Source organism: Typopeltis vanoorti, chromosome 2, assembly GCF_054136105.1.
Source record: "Typopeltis vanoorti isolate ZY-2024b chromosome 2, IOZ_Tvanoo_1.0, whole genome shotgun sequence".
In the NCBI taxonomy this organism is placed as follows: domain Eukaryota; kingdom Metazoa; phylum Arthropoda; class Arachnida; order Uropygi; family Thelyphonidae; genus Typopeltis; species Typopeltis vanoorti.
Window position 1 is genome coordinate 45,543,812 of NC_143550.1, and position 18,592 is coordinate 45,562,403.

At 33.5% G+C, this 18,592-nt stretch overlaps 1 protein-coding gene across 1 annotated transcript in view; it reads right to left on the reverse strand.

Annotated features, from left to right (window-relative positions):
• Positions 1-736: 736 nt before the first annotated feature.
• The window catches only part of LOC150108979 (somatostatin receptor type 2-like), a 208,252-nt gene continuing 190,396 nt past the window's right edge, over positions 737-18,592 (reverse strand). Inside the window, exon 2 of the mRNA XM_090404696.1 lies at positions 737-2,841. Within this exon, the coding sequence (XP_090260822.1) occupies positions 1,148-2,383 (1,236 nt within the window). The 5' untranslated portion in view covers positions 2,384-2,841 and the 3' untranslated portion in view covers positions 737-1,147. The remainder of the gene's footprint in view (positions 2,842-18,592) is intronic.

Here is an 18,592-nt window from a genome sequence, read left to right on the forward strand (position 1 = left end):
CTTCTATTTTAAAGTGGCTTTAGCTACTATTAGTAAAAATATCTGCAGATAGTTGATTTACTTAGATGGGAATATCATCAGGCCAAAGAGTGCTGGTCTTATACGATAGTATTTCAATGAACTGTACTGTTAGTATGGATGATGGTGTTGCATATTCAAGAATGTGTTAGCTTTCTATAAACAGATAAAAATGATGTGGGATCCATGTGAAAAGTGATATTCTCTATACGGAAAGGGAGACAAGGAGAGCGATACCCCATCTTGGAGCTTTGTCTATAAATAGCGCAAATATTAGATGCTCAAAAATCTCTCTGTATTGAGTGTATATCATGTTTGAATTTTGTACGCAGAAATATATATTTTGTTAAATGCAGATCGATTTTTTTTTTCATCTTCCAAACTGATAAAATTAATGACATGTCTATAACCTGTTCAATTAAAATTTGATCAAATGAAAAGGTTAATTATGTTAAATATTATAACCATTACAACAAAACATGATAAACATAATGGCAATATACGTAGTACATATGATGCTAGATTTCGATTTATAAATTAAAACACATCGTACATATTTCAGTTATTCCATCTTAATAAATAAACTAAAAATATATTTATTACTACGCTAGCCAACACTTAATATTAATTAATTAATAATACCCGCAATTAATATTATTTTATATTCATGATTTTATAGAAGAACATCAAACATATACTACTACAATCATTCGCTCTTTAAATCCTTTTATTATACAAGGATTTTAGAAAGTAAACAAAATTAACTCTTACATTAAATATACTTGAATTAACATTCGTAAAATGACTACTCCACATATATATATAGAAAATAAATTGATATTTCGTTAAACGCATCTAGTGAGAAGAATAAAATCTCATAATAATATATGGATATCAATTATATCAGATTAACAGGAATTATTCAAATGTTATATTCTTCATTCATTTGAGGATTTTTGAAGTCCAGATATGCACAGTTTCTTTTTCTTTAATTAAAGGTATGATGAACAAGTCCAGTCCACAATTCTTCATTGATTAAGACAGTTTTCTAAAGTCAAATTCTGGGCTATTTACTCAGCTGTTCAGAATTCTTATACTGGTATGTTTTATCTCAGAATTATAGACATTTCTACACTTGAGTGGCTTCAGTATCCGAAGGCTGTTTGCTGTACCCATTTCGCAACGAATAATCTTTGTCACTTTTTGTTGTCATGGTGATTGCCGTTGATGGTTCAGTCTCTTGAGATATCTGTAGACAACGCAGTTCTTTGTGTTCCTGTTTACCAGATCCTCCACGTACGTTTCTCGGAAAAACGCTATTTTCTACATGTAATTGGGCATTGAGATCTTTTCCAGCAGCACAGGTAAAAGCCTTGGCGAAACTCTTCTTAAAGTTGTCACTGAGAAAGGCATAAAGTATTGGATTAACAGCCGAATTAGCGTAAGAAAGGCAACCAGCCAATAATATAATAGTGAATCCTATGGCACCTTGACTCTGATCTGATGGCATAAATGTGATCCACACTTGTGTACTCCAATAAGGTAACCAACATATGACGTATACAGTAATCACTGTTAAGACTAAATATGTCACTTTGCGATGTGTGCGTTTCTTTTCCTTGGATTTATTTTTTGGTCCTACTTTACGCAATTTGCAGATAACGAGGAAGTAGAATAGCAAAATCAATGCCAATGGGATAGCAAATCCCAAAGTAAAAGCGTACAGTGTGAATGCTTTCTGTCCATCCATATATGTACTCTCTGGCCAGTATATGTTGCAGGATATAATAAAATCAGTGTCCATTATGTTAGCATACATGAACACTGGTACCATGAGCAATGCTGATACAGTCCATGCTGTTAGACAAATAAATTTGGCAATAAATGAAGTCCGATAACGAGGCGATGAAATTGGGTGACAGACCGCGACATAGCGGTCAGCGCTCATGACAGTTAAAAGCAAGCTGCTGGTAAATTGGTTGATAGAAGTGGTAGTCATGTATATTTTACACATCGCTCGACCAAATGGCCATGCCTTGAACACCATTGTGGCTATTAAGAAAGGAAGTCCAATCAGAAACATTTCGTCGGCCAATGCGAGATTGAAGATATACATATTAGTGACTGTCTGCATTTTAGAGAAACGTAGTACCACATATATCACTAAAGTATTTCCACAGAGACCTACAAGGCAAACAACACCATAAAGAATTTTGGCAAATTCTAAAACTAGAACTGGAAGTCCAGGGAATGAATTCATACCATCATAATGTTGTGAGCAGTTGGTAAAGTTCGTATTTGTAGAATTGAATGATGTACAGTTGAGTGAAAAGGTTGAAAACAGATCCAACTCTTCTTCTTCCATTGTTATTAATGACAATTATTCCGAGCTTATGCAGAAGTCATGAGTTAATAGATAGCGTACTGTCAAGGCGCACCCACATACACCCACACATCCACACAAATGTCTCTAGTTCTCTCAGTTCTGTTTAGCTAACCAATGCTGTCAGTGACTGCGATAAATAATGTCTCCTAAGCAGCCGCGACAGATTTTCAAAAGCGTGGTATGCAAATTAGAGTCTCTATCGATTTATCACATATAGGCATCAAAGAAAAACAGTTTGAGAATGCCAACGTAGGTCATTTTTGGTTGAACAGAAGAGGGTCTCCTTGCTTCGTTCACGAAAACTCTGATCAATAAATTCCATCTGTCCATTTACACACCACTAACCATTGCCCTGTTGAATGCTTGTCTTAAAAAAAGATACAAAAAAAACGAGCAATTCCCGTGCAATCTTCTTAATAATTCTTCATACATGCATCCTGGAGAGAAAGAAGAAAAAAGTAATTTATAATTAAACATAGGAAACTGCATAAAGATTTTCAAGTTTTAAAAATTAATCAATAATATTTAAATAATACGATTAAATCAACTCACAGTACTTGAAACTTGCAAGTGATAAGAAGCTACTGATTCGGGAATAGCTTGTTCTGAGGAGAATTTTAGATCAATCTTTCTCCGCAACAAATTCACGAAATTAAATTCATACTATTAAATTATATTTAATAGCATGAATTCGGATTCAAGTAGGATTATCATAAAAAATAAGAATTTTTTGTAGAAGCTTAGTTAAACTCAGTAATCTATGGAAATGATAATAATTAGAATAAATTGTAATACACGATTCCAAATTGTACAGGTTATTAAATATATTTCCAGTCTATTGCATTAGAAGACAGTCCAACAGAACTGGCTTCAAAAGCGTGTGATAAAATTGATAATCTGTTATAGATAAATAAACAATAGATTATTTCTGTTCTTGTTAAGATATATTTATGCATAACATAAGTAGAGCTTATACGTGATAAAAAGCTGGAATTTGTTAGTTTTTTTTTTTAATGATTTTCTGAAATCTATTTTCAACACACGTCAACACATTCTTACTTACAGTATGAACTCAACGTAAAGCCAAAATACAAACTTCTTTATAGCATCTATTAATATTCGATATTTTGTAACATATGAAAATTGAGAATGGGTATTACTTTTGAGATCAATCGAAACTCCACACAAGTTAAATAAATAAAATAAAGGAAGGAGTATGAGTGATTTTTCCAAGAATCGTGAAATTAGGTCTCTTACTGGTATTTTGGTACACATAACGCGTATGACGTCAAGTATGACGAAATTTGCAGATAGCATTTCTACTGTGTGGTATGTTACGTATATTTAAACTGGCTCGTAATTTACATTTTCGAGAAGTTGGAATCTGATACTTATTTATATAGCCGTTAGTAATAAATAGTTATGACATCCTACATAGCTGTTTTGAGCCTCAGAGGATGCTTGTTTTGTAGTCATTACTGCTGAAGAAACTAACGTTAAAGAAAACTGTGTATTATGACTGTAAATTGCTCGGGCTTTTCTGGAAGATTTGGGCGGTGTTTGTTGGATTACATCCCGAGCCTCCGTATTACAATATCAGGGATGTCAAAAGCTGATATTTGTTTCAATAATGTACCTATTTTAAGAGATGTAATCGTATTTCTTGTATTTCGCCCTGCAAAATAGGTGGGGAACATGTGTAATTGTCAGTCAGAATATATTGACTTATTATTGCTTAGAATAAGTGAAAGTCTTCAAAAGCAGTGTTTAAATAATATTCTGAAGACCACAGATAATATGACAACATTTGAAAGTTCTTCTTCTCCCTTCTACGTGTTAGACTTACTGGCCTTACAGGGCTATCTTATGCCGTTCTAAGTCTTACCCGTCCCGAGGATAAAGTGACTAGCCCTATGCCTCCAGGTATATTCTGTTGCTGTAGAAATGTGTTTTCACGGGGTGGTTTGCCTGCTTGCGGAAGGAAAACCCCCAGATAAACTGGGGAGAAAAACCCTGCTGTTTACGCCCAAGACCGGCTAACTGGGCTGTGGCTGAGGAAAATCCTTATGCTCCTCATGTAGGCGACGGGAATCGAACCCAGGGAATCTAACCCTTTCCCAAGCATATGGTTGCGAAGTGCATAGCCACTAGGCTAACCGAACGGACAAATTGAAAGTTAATTTGAAATTTATGTTTAATATTTAAGAATATTATATTTCAAGATTTTTATCTGATAAATAGACTGAATAATTTCAACGGGTGTCATTAATTACAAAGTAGTAAATGGAAATTACAAATTCATATCGATAGAAAAGGGGAAAAAAAGAATTCAACGCTCTTTTCAAAATTTTACTTTTTAATCGCAGAATATTTTCCTTGCATAGTCAACACATATGCGTGCATTTAAAATATTTTATTTAGCATGATTTTCTCTCTGAAAATAAATCAGAAAGAAAAATCATAACAAACTGAAAGGTACCAATAGTAAGGTTCTCCAAAAAAAGTTCGACAGTTAATGATGGCAGCGGTAAAAGTTTTTCATCCTGCTAATATAAAGTTTTCCCCTGCACAGCGCCAAACGTCATCAGCAAAAGTCCTTTCATCTATAAGACACGTCCATGCTAATATCACACGGGGAGGTATTTATCGAGACTCTAGTTCTTCATTTCTTCAAATACATATATTTGCAATCTAAATGCATGCATGCCCACGATAAATATTGACTGTAGAAAACGCGGTAATGGACACTTGCTACTTCTTACACTTTCTTTCAGCCGAAACCAAATGAAATAAATTTCACATTTTTCTTTTCCCTTTTTCAAAAGTAAACACTCTTAGTGATGGAAATACTTAAACATTTTCTTCTCAAGGAACTTACTCTAAAGGTTGATATCGATAGCGGCTGACGATTCTTGTTAAAGCAACATTCCTAAAGATGTTGGTTAATCTATATGTCTTAAATCTGTGTGTCAATAGCAAACATTAAAGAAATCCAAAATTTCATAACTAGTAGTGCAGTTCGCACGTTAGTTTAAATTTTAAACGTAGCTGGGAAGTCTGATGGCATTTTAGCAAACGAAATTCGACAAGAATTGGAACGATTTCATGGAATGTGGGTGTTTTACTCAAATAATTAATCATAGGGAAAAGTAACTGACAACACTTAAATCAATATAATTCTTATTAGTATGGCATTAAATCTCCTTCACTTGCAGAAAGCATTTCTTAGAAAGCATTTCCTTCTGAACAAAATAACTAGCCTAAGAAGAATAAGCTAGCAGAAGTAAATGGGACACGCTTTAATTTCTTTTTAATTTGTTGATTATCTGAAGAACAGCAGTTGTTAGCGTTTCAGCAAGTTATTTGTTCACAATTTAGGGTAAGAGTACTTTGCTATTAGTATTATTATAGTTTTTGTTATTGGTATTGTTCTTATTGCAGTAAATTTATTTTATGACAATGCATAAGTAAATGGATATCACTAACAAGATAAACACAACCTGCTCCAAATATTCAAACGGATATTATCCTTATCATTCTAATATCTGACATGAAAACACTATCATCGTCTACAGAAGAAGATTATTGTAACATGATAATACATCGTACCTGTTCTAATTTGGAGTAATCATAAATTATACAAAACAAATTCCTGATTTCTTTTTATTCGCTTGTTTCAATTTGACTGGCTGAAATCAAGGAGAACTTCTAGATTTATTGGAATCACTTTTCTCTTCTTAGTTTGCTGGCAAAACAAAACAATTTTTCCCAAATCATGACTTAGCACGGTTCCGCTAACTAGTTCCATTCATTTGATGTTTGCTGACGTTCTTCTGCTATTTATAATAATTTTACTTAGAAATCCCATACACACAGTAGTTATAAATTGATCTTTATTGCTTCACTTCCTGTTACTAAAGTTTTCAGAGTAAACAGATTTCTTAGCAGTGACTAAAAATAAGAAGGATTGATTCAAGGTCGTTACCACAATTGGTTTATGAAGTTTAAACACATAGAAGGCAAACAATCTCATAACATAATTCGATGAGAGGAAAACTTGGAAGCAAAGTTTAAAATGTAGAATTTCAAGCACAGGTGATTGTAATTCCAATGTGAAATTTCATGATATAAAAGATTTTTTAGAATTTAAAAAATCTGCATTGTTTTCAAAGATGGCTTTTAGTGTGGGCGAATGCTTTCGAAGAAAAGTAAAATTGAAGGTTACAAGGTGATAAGAATGATTTAATTTAATACAAAGAGTCAAGGGAACTACAAATTTATCGTATGCAAGAAGTAATTACTTTACATTTTGAAAAAGTTCAAAAGCAATGATCATCCAATGAAAACGTAATCTGTTTGATGAAACTGTGACATGTTACTACAAAATTAATCTTTTGACAACTGTCGAAATGTTGATAATCAAAGGATGATTGTTGAGCCAAGAACGTGTAAAATTACGTAACATCTAGTGCCTCTCACAGGAATAGATTCTAGGATAAATGCTCGCATTTGTTCTAAGATAAATGGATCATTACGTGTTTTTATCATATGTAACTTGTAGACTACAGTAATAATTAATCCCAATTATTCTATTAGCTTATCTCTTCAGTTGCGAAAATCACTGTTAATAGGTAACCACTCGTCTGTGTACTACTGATATCCATTTGAAGTTTTCAATATTTCTCAAAAGAAACTCGAACAACTATTTGAAATTCTAATGCCTAGTTTGATTCGCATGATTGTTGGAAATGAAGATGGATAGATAAAGAAGGAGAATTTTGGGACAACGTACATTGTAATAACTACACAATGGTTGTCACATTCCATCGGTAAACAACTTTTTCGATATAACCAGCTTGTAATTGATGATAACAAGACTGTTATCGATAATGCTGAACAGGCTAATGTTCTGAATGTTCATTTTAACAGACTCTTATTAGAAAGTAATGAATAAAAGAAGTAAGAATAAATGTCATTTAGCTATTAGTTTAATACCTTTATCCAAAAGAAATGCATGCTGCTTAATTCGGATTATAATGTTTCCTTTGGATTCAACTATGACATAAGCAATCATTAATAATTCTTTTCGCAGTTGAAAAAACGCTGGATATAACCGTATAAGCAGCTGTCATAAGGCACCGTTTTGATTTAGTTTATTATATGAATGCGTGTTTTATCACGATAATGTATTCTGCATGGAATGTATAAATAGACACTTTGGCATGTACTTAAACGTTTCGAATAGGTTTTGCCTTCATGCATGATTCCATTCTAGGTTAGAAATTGGTTCCCTTCACTATTCCTCTGGTATTTTTGGAATGACGTTTCAACATCAGCTTCTTCAAATGTATAATTTATTCTTTTCCAAGGTTTTACTGCTATATATGATGCTTTTCTCAGCGAAGAAACGGATATGTGCTTTTTATTTCAATTTTATTCCACATATAACTGTTGACATATAGGTTTTAACTGCGTTACTAAACGCAAAGAAAGTCTAACAGACGATAGTATGATCCGAAGAGTTTGCGAGATACTTCCTTCACATCTGAACAGCATGATTTGGTGGGATAGTGGTTATATGCTTTGTCTGATGTTCAGGAGAAATTTCTATTTCCCAGGAATCGATATTGTATTTCAGCGCTATTAATGCATCTGTCAGTGCAGTTTTACCTTGAGGCAATGTTTATCCATTTTCATAGGATTTTATGATTTAGTTTCTCAAGTGCCTGAAGGAAATATGTCTGGCTCATACATCTGGCGGATAAAGGGAGAGATATCAGAATTTCATCTAAATTCTAAATACAACATCTGAAGGCATTGAAGAAACCTCGCCTTACATTTCTAGAGTATCGAAGTATAAATAAAAGAATAACATTTGATTTTGGCGCCAAAGAGTTATAATAATCAGTAAGAAGATTTTTTTTCATGAAACATTGGTCAGTGGATAGGTTTAACTGAGATAATAAAAATAATTTATAACTCTTTTTAACAAGTAGTATAAAATGACTTATGTTTTACAACTATTGAACTGTCGACATAGGAGTGGTGTTATAGCAATTCTGCGTTGTATCTTTGCAGAAAATAGCATTCAATGTCAGGTGTTTTAATAAAGAAATGGGCAATGCACAAGATGTATAGACGGCGTGCTGAGATAGTTCTAAAACGATTCTGCTGTCATTTATTTCAGGCAACCTCCGTGAGTCAAGGATAGCATTACTGCTGTATTAGTATTAAAACTGCTATTAAATTCGATGTAACGAAGCAGAGCTTATACCGTACGGACATCAGAACACTAAAAAACTCCTCAAGAGAAAAATATTCTTGTTAATCTTATGCAGCTATTAACAATATAGAACTTTTGCTAAACCTGTTGCTTATGTGTAAAAGGAATATTCATTTTATTGTCGTTGTTTTGTATAGCGGAATAATTACACCTTTGTGCGTACTAGCAAATATTCTGCAAATTAATGAAAGAATCTCGTTTGCATTCCAGGCTGTCTTACTAAATTTCGCGTTTCTGAATAAAATTCAGAAAGCGAAATCCATATATTTTTGTGGTCTATATACTTATCTAAAGAGAGAAATCCCATAGGTTCTCGTTTTAACGTCACTTATATATTTCTAATATCATTTCTGAAGGTATGATTTAATGTTTGTATAATTTTCATGTCCGCGCAGTTAGTCTAGTGGCCGTGCGCTTCGCAACCATATGCCTGTGGAAGGAGTGTCCTAAATTCGAATCCCGTCGATCGACGACGTAGGAGCTTAAGGATCTGCCATAGCCAAGTTAGCCGGTCTTGGGCATGGACAGTAGATTTTTTTCATCAGTGGGGTTTTTCATCCCGCCAAGCAGGCAAACCGGCTTTAGAATTCGACACTACAGGACATAGGATACACCGGGGCGTGGGACTGACCACCTTATCCTGTGAACAGTTTGAGGTCCGATGATTAATAAACCCTCGACACCGCAAGGCAAAAGAGGGTAAAAGGAAGATGCGATGAATGAGATAATTTTCATCATTCTACAAATCAGAAGATTACTCTCATAGCAGATAAATAGCTTTTGCATATCATATTTCTGCTTTGTACTCATCAAACGTTCTGTCACACTCTCCAGAAACAATACTTAAACAATTTATCGTTAAATTTTCTCTACGTTTCTTGGCAAATTATGGCTGAAAAACAATATTGCATTGCTACAATATTGCATACAAGCTACGTGTGATTGTGTTTGCTAAAGAACATGGAAACAGCGCTGCAGAGAGGCATTTTCGGCCACTCCAAATGAGAATATGATAAGAACTTGGCGGAATCAGGAAGATCATCTAAAAGAAGCAACTCACAGTAAACATAACTTACGAAGTGGAACTGCAAAAATGGCCAGAACTTGAGGCAAAACCGAATACTTCGATTTTAAACCACAGAAAAGCGGGCCTTTCAGTGTCTACAAAAATGATTATTCATCAAGCGAAAGCGATAGCCACTAACAGAGGGATCGCCAACTTTACTGGATCAACATCATGGTGGTCAGTATTTATGAAGAGAAACCAGCTATGTATGCGGACGAAAACAAAAATATCACAAAAGATGCCAGCTGAATATGAAGAAAACATTGATTTAGAAGAGGTTTTAAGCTATTCATTTAGCTCTGGAGATAAATTTCTGGGTTTTGACAAAGAAGATTAAAAGGTGGGTACTCTTTCCTAGTTAGATTAGGTATTTGTTGAAATTCGATCTACTTGTTACTTTATATCTGAAATACTGTAAATTCATTATATATTCAGTGATAAAGTTTTTTCCCTAAAAAATGTGTACAAAAAAGGAGTGAGTCTTATAGGCCGGTGCGTCTTATACGCCGGCAAATACTGTAAATAGTACAATGCCTAACCGACTCAGCCACGAGTTATGAATCGTCCTTCATTAAGGACTATTTTAAAAACTATTGTAATTACAGTATAGGAAGGTTTGCTTATTTGAGTTTTACTGACATATATACGATCTGTTTTAAAGATGAAATCTATGTCAGCATGACTCAGAGTAACATCTCAACTGTTAAATCATAGGAATTTAGCAAGGCTATATTTCTTCTTTCAAATCAATATTTTAAGTTTTTAAATTTTGTTCCTGTGTTTCTTCAATTCGTTAATCAAAATATTTGTCAATTCTTCTTTCAAATAAATTTGAATTATAGTCTAAATTATTACTTGAAGCTATTGTCCTTAAGGATAATCAAGATTTGTTAATTTGTTTCACAGTCATTTTTAAGAAGGTTTCACAATTTTGAGACAACTTTCTAGAAGTATATTTTCATGCACGTGTTAAAGAAATAATATTTTGCTTAATACATTAACGATTAAAATGCATCAAAATATTTTTATTAATAATAGGCATCTCTAATAGAACCAATTTAAATAAGTCGCACAGGTATATATCCATAAGAAAAAAATATACATCATGAAGAAAAATTATATCTTGAAGAAAAAATATATTGAGAACAAAAAAAAAACAGTAAAAGAAAAAAATGCTAGAATTTTCTTAACTGCAATTCATTTAATAGGTAAGAAAAAATAACGCTAAGATAGAAAACACACGGGATTTCACGACACAGTACCATGACTTATTAATTTTGCACTCGCCAGATGGGAAAATTTTTCTTTATTTTCACTTCTACTGTAATCGTTTTTTTTTTTTTCCTTCCCAAAACAGTTCATAATCATAATAAATCGTACGTTCAATAACGGCAAGCCATAATGATTCATAAAAAAAAAAGAAAGCCACTTCACGAAAGAAAGCACCCATCCATTTTGATGAATACAATGTGAGTAACTATCAGCAGTGAAGAATTACCGGGTAGTGAGAATAGAATATAAGAAAAACAACAAATTCTAAACCTTCAAAAGGTATAATAATGATTGAGTTTGGCGTTATATTAAAAAGAATTCTCATGAATTAGCTTTTTTCCGAAAATATTTACGAAATACGTACAACAATCAATTACTGTTTTCGTAAAACTATTTTACTAGCTGCTTTTCACAATTAATCACGGCATTCAAAAAATATATCTAAATCTATATCTGGCCATCTATCTCTGTGTGTGTGTGTGTGTGTGTGTGTGTGTGTGTGTGTGTGTGTGTGTGTGTGTGTGTGTGTGTGTGTGTGTGTGTGTGTGTGTGTGTGTGTGTGTGTGTGTGTGTGTGTGTGTGTGTGTGTGTGTGTGTGTGTGTGTGTGTGTGTGTGTGTGTAATGCTATGGGTGGGCAACACGAAAAAAGCAGGTAGTTTTAAGCATTTCTTACGAAACTAAAAGTTTATCAAGAACACACATTTATTATATATCAGTATCGATAATTATTAATTCCGCTTGTTTCATTCGCCCGTTGAGTTATTTTCTTAAGATTAGCTGATAATATAAGGACAATGAGATTATTGTAGAGTAAAAGATATTAAAATTAACAAGTAGTATGTAATGTGTAACTTTGCGGAAACGTTGCGTATTCCATAAAGTTGGACTGTCAAAAGTAAGTGGGGGTTATAGTTTAATATGTACTCGGCACCTAGAGGAACTTTTTTTTTTACTACATTTTTCTTCGATGCAGAAAAGGATTGCCTTTTTTTTTTTACCCAAGGAAATAGGATTTTTCATCTTTGAACTAAAAAAAAAAAAAGAAAAGTGAGAAGTAGACCTCAACCTACTTCACATAATAATACGACTGTCAAGGTTTCCAGTTAGATTTGGACTATGCTGACGATATTGTACTACTATCATCTAGATTTGAAGACATGAAAATAAAGACAACAAAGCTAGAGGAAAGTGTTATACAAATAGGCTTATACATCAATGAGAAGAAAACCAAAATATTAAATATCAATAGTAAAAAGAATGACCAATCTTTCTAAATGGAAAACACTTTTAATTACTTCGGAGCAACTCTCTACACGAACACATTACAATAAGAATTAAAAAATCTTGCTACGCATTTAAAACTTCACAGAAAATTTGGAAATCATTAAATATTTATATTTAATGATTTCCAATAAAAATAAAAATAAACTTAAAGTCCCAATTTTTTAATTCAACTGTTAAATCTATACCACTTTAAGGAAGTAAATAATGGAAATTAAACAAGCAAAAAGAAAATAAATTTGATGCCTTCCAAACAAAATGACTTTGCAGAAGTCTCAAAATTTACTGGCCAAATAAAATTTCAAACATTCAAATATCCAATAAAACAAAAACAAAACCAGTCACAATAGAGTTAAAGAAACGCAGATGGACATGGATAGGCTATGTATTGAGAGTGCCGATCAGAACAATAGCAGTATTGACATGGTGCCGGACGGTAATTGAAGAACGAAACAAACTAGGATGGTCGAGCTTGGGGAGAGCAAGTAAGCAGCACTGGGCCGCTAAACTCGTGGCGTCTGCAACTCATAGGTTTAAAGAGCAATAAGCAGGGCTACCAGTCACTACATGGCAGAATATGTCTTCCATACTCTCTCACCGTGGCTTACAATCTTCGACAGTTGTAATAAAAGAAAATAACTGAATTAATCAAATCCGTCCACACATGGCCCGAAGAAACAACAAAAAAATTAATACTTCAGTAGGCCCGTGCGCCCAGAATTTATGGCCTGCCAAAAATACACAAACCAGGCACACCGCTTCGTCCGATTGTTGAAGGAATTGACAGCCCAAATTATCACTTAGCCAAAAAAATTCGCTGCCCCACTCAAGGAATTGGTAGGTCAGTCCCCTTCATACATAAAAATACACAACATTTCATTAATAAAATTAAAAACATTACACTCAACAACCAAGATTTATTAGTCAGCTTTGACATAACTTCCCTTTTCACCAATGTCCCAATCAATGACGCGATCTTGCTCCTACAGAACATATTTCCACATGACATCATGGTCCTCTTTGCCCACGTACTCCGCTCCGGATATATCGTGTGGTAAAACAATTTTTACCTTCAAAAAGAAGGTACAGCCTCACCAGCTCACCACTTTCTCCCCCAATAGCTAACTTTTATATGGAAGACTGAGCAACGTGCTTTAGAGACAGCATGTCAAAATTTGGCTCAGATACTTAGACGATATTTTCGCCATTTGGCCTCACGGCCGCGAAGCTCTAAATACATTCCTTAGCCACCTAAACAAACAACACAAACGTATTCAATTCACCACTGAAATGAAAAAAAACAACTCTTTTCCTTTCCTTGACACACTTGTCACACGTCTTCCCTCTGGCTGTCTCTCCTTCTCAGTTTACCGCAAACCTACACACACAGGCCAATACATACACAAAAATTCTTATCACCACCCAACACAAAAACTAGGTGTCATAAGCACCCTTAAACACAGAGCCCTAACTATTTGTTCTAATGAACAGGCTCTAAACCAGGAATACAAGATCATCAACCAAACATTTATCAAAAATGGATACAGTAAAAAAACTATTCACAAGATCCTCCATAAAGATACCAGTAAGAACAAAAAAGATTTCAAGAATGCTATTGCCATTCCTTATGTTAGAGTCATTTCTGAAAAAATAGACAGAATACTTCGCAAATGCAACATTAAAACCACCTTTAAACCCCCAAATAAGTTAAGACACCTACTCAGTTCTTCTAAAGATCCTCTTCCACACCTAGCACACCCAGGGGTATACAAAATACAATGCACATGTAACATACCATACATAGGGAAAACAGGGCGAACTATCCCAATCAGACATGACAAACACAAACGACACATTAAATACCTCCATTTTGGTAAAACCGGCCTTTCTGACCATGCACTCCAAACATACCACAGAATTGATTGGAAAAATACCAAGTCCCTACACCGCACCAAAACCTGGTTTGAGAGAAAATTTAAAGAGTCATGTGAAATGCTCAAACAGAACCCAAATCTCAACAAAAATGATGGCCTAACTATTTCAAGAATGTGGAGGACCCATCTACAACCTGTATAACAACCTAAACTAGCCATAGAAAAATGCCACTACAAGAAGATAACCTGGTGAAATGTTTGTAACATTTAACAGCAACTGAAAGAAATCATTTTGGATGAGGACTTCAGCAGTTTATTATAGTTGTATTTAATTCTTTATATATATATACATTTTTTTAAAATTTTTTTTTTATCACTAGGCTAGGAAAAAGGATTTAGTAACTACGTAGATTTAGTTTACCAGTATACAGGGCATAAGCATGTAGCTTGGTTCCTTATACAGTTGTATTCTTCCGATGATGACCTCTATATAGGGGCCGAAACGTCAAGTTTTATTTTATTAGTAATTAACAAAGTAATCTGTTCAACACGTGTGCTTTTTGCGTACCTAAATTTACAAATATGAGTGCTGATCACCGTGTAACCTTAAAAGAAAGTAATAAATGTTTATCCTCTGCTTAATAGTTTAGTGAAGAAGCTACAGAAATAAATGAATCTTCTAATAAATAAAATAAATAAATGTATTTGCATTTCCCAAAGATATTGGATATTGAAGTCAAGCATGTGTCCACCTTTCATTATTGCCACGGCTGATTATGTTTCTCTGGGTGCTAGGAAAGAGAGCGATACTCCCATTGTTAACTGGTATTCCTTGATATATGTAAACGCTCGCTCTTTTTTTTTTGTGTGTGTGTGTGTGTGTGTGTGTGTGTGTGTGTGTGTGTGTGTGTGTGTGTGTGTGTGTGTGTGTGTGTGTGTGTGTGTGTGTGTGTGTGTGTGTGTGTGTGTGTGTGTGTGTGTGTGTGTGTGTGTGTGTGTGTGTGTGATGATTTTCCTGAGTTTTTGTATGAAAAAAAACTCATGGTTGTTTGAGGAGAACATCTACTTATTTAGTCAAAATGACGGTTAATTTATACAGCAAATGCATATACTGAAATAACAATATTTTTATTCATTACTATCCTCAATAATTTACGAATTTATTAAATAATAGAAATATATTAATAAACTGAGAATTTGCACTGCATCGCTTCCTTCGTCGCATTTTAGTTATTTCTGGAAGAACCTCTTAGTGATTTCTTAATATTATTTCTAGCCTTTCTTAAGGTTATTAACAGCAACCTTATTTGTGTATATATATTCTCTGTAGTATACATATTCTCTATTAAAATTACAATTACCTCCTTAAATATTACTTCTGTCTGACACCAATTAATTCAGCACTGTTATAATTTTTTTTACCTTTCACGAAACTTCAATCCATCTTTTGAAGAGAAGCACGTTGAAATAACTTCATAACGCATTCAATGATTAATAACATTTTAACAATGCAAAGTTTTATCGTTTTAAAAATGTGTAATATTTTATAACAGTATTTAATCCTAGTACATCTAAAAACACTAGAGTAAAGGTGATCTATTATATGAAGGAAAATGAATCACCGAAAACCTTTTAGTAACATCTAGCAATACATGAAAGTAATCTCACAGTTTCTCCCCAAGGGTGCAACAAATTCATTAATCCTTCGCTTGTGAAATACCGAAGTAGTTTATTTATTTCTGTTCTCTCACTTGCAGCAAATTCCCAACATTTTATTTATTTTTTTGTTTTGAGAGAGAGAAAGAGAGATGGATATAGAGAGAAAATTAATTTAATTTTGAATTAAATATTGACAAAATTCCTTGTGTTGACCTAGAGCACAGTTTTCGGATTATCTAACCTCTATTTCACTTACGGCGCTAATACAACTTTACAGCCATGCGCGGGTAAAATTCACTTGAGTAAAAATTTAAATTTAGTTTTATTCTAATCTATAGTTTATTATAATTTATATTATGGTTATTTTTATTAATATATTTTATTCTTTATGATTTGTAATTGGATTTTATTTAAATCTTGATTAGGTTTTTATTTCAGAACTTTCGAAGAGAAGGGCGAATATAAAATGAGTACCTGGAATTCATTTTAGCTCGATATTAATTTATGAGTTTTATAATTCAGTGTTTCTCTTTGCCATTTTATTCATGTACTTTATCTTTCATACCATTTTATTCATGTACTAACAGAGGATAACAGCGAAACCTATTCACTGAAAAATTTAATTAGTCTGATGTTCATGATTTTTATGAACTTTAATAGATTATGTAATTTTGCTTCAGACCCTTACTAATATTATTTTTACACTTTTTGTGCATTTTAAAAACGAGTATTACTACTTATTAAATCAGAGCTGGGTGTGGTAGTGGATGCGATACTAAATTTATAATCAAAGTTCCTACAACCGCAATGATATTCAAGTGTAATTTTAAATGTTATCGTATTTTAAATGAGCATTACAAATAGATCAAACTGCACTTATTTTTTGTAATACGTACTTGGGATATATGTGGTCAGGAAAATTAACTCCTTCAATTAAGGATTATTATCATTATTTTATTCAGATTGATTCAGACAATTATCAAAACAAGATATCATTCAAACAAGAATTTGACTGCAGAACAATTCAGATTCTAACCAAGACACTAAGAATAATCTCTCATGCAGCATCGCAAAATATGGACTTTTCTGAGCAGTGCTGTTTTTTGTAGATCAGAAGCGGATTCTTTACAAGAATTGATATGTTTAGTTCTTGGAAAGAGTTGGATAGCGTCTTTGAAATTGTATCCAGTGCATTGATAAAAGTTCTGAATTTTATTATGTTTATTATTAAACGTGTACGAGATATAAGGATTTATTGCTGTGATGGCCTGGCTCTCCGAGAAGTTACCGCATCTGCTCTCCAACTAAAAGACTGAGATTTCAAATAATTCGGTAGGCATGGATACGTGTAATTTTCTTCAAGAGGAAGATTAATGTTCGCCTGGTGTGAGACCATTTCCTTGCTTATTGAAGGTATCGATAAGTGAAAAAGTTCAATGTTTGGTCTCTAGAGCTAGGTTTATGGATAATGAAAAAAATAATAAAATTACAAAAAATAGAAAAAATAAAAATAGAAGAAGACCCTAAGCCCATCCATGATACTAATGCACCATCGGTTTACAATCCATCGGAGGTGAAAGTCATATAAATATGCTATCTGTCTAGAAATAAAAATGAAGAATATGCTGATGAAGTAGAAACTGCTGACACTTTTAATTATTATATCATAACCGGAAAATCTATCAGACCTTACAAGGAATAAAGCACACCACTCAGAAGAATATTTTGTCATCTCAGATGAATATCAAATATCATAGAAAAAAACGTAGGTATATATTTTGTCATCCGGAGACTTTGTTTTAGACCTATGAATCTGAGACATCTTCTAAATGCAGTAATAAGATCAGCAGGCACATTAGAAAAAACATCACTCCAACTTTTGCGTGGCAATTTTTGTTTCCCCAAGCGTTGGCATTTCTCCGACCATAAATATCTGTGGTACATAATACAAATAACAAAGCACAGTACCTTTCGGTCTCATTTTCTTAACTGTATAAAAACGCAGCGTATAACGTGATCTCACACTGTATATTGATCATAGAAAGAAAGAAGTGGAGAAAATAAAATAATAAAAAACTGTACTCAAAGACAACGTTGTATAACAGTAACCACAAAATCTTTTATGAATTGTTTCTGTTAGTGTAAAAAATGCAGGGATTTCAAAGGTTCTCAACAATTCCTTACAAAAAACAGGTGAGTAGAGAACTGCATAAACAAAGTATTCCCAGATTTTTGCAAGTTCGGAAATTTCTCATTTTTTTGCAATGACTCAACCGTTACACTGGTGTCCCAAAACCTAACGACGAATACTATTTCTGAAACAATCCTTAGCTTTTGGACACCAGTGATAATAGGGTCAATATGTTGATAAAGCCAGCACTTGGTAGGTTTTATTCAGAATGCATTGCCCCGATGAAACTGGTGAGAATCCCAGGATCTGGGAAGCAGGGTGTGATGTGCTGCCGACGTCGTTAATGCCGCTGAAACATCAGAACAATACTATCGAATCTTGTCGACTGTGATTGCAACACTCACCTCCCATGAGCAATGCAGTCTCGTAGAATGACAACACCCCTTTTTTGTGTAGTCAAAAATTTCCAATAAAGAATCGAATACTAAGACAGCATGTCCTAACTTTTGACCAGCACATTTCTCATTTCATTCTTATGTCTATTCAAAAAAATAGGAATCTGAAAAGAGATACCAGCAACAGCAATTCCATTCCTATCTGATATAAGAAATGTACTTCGGA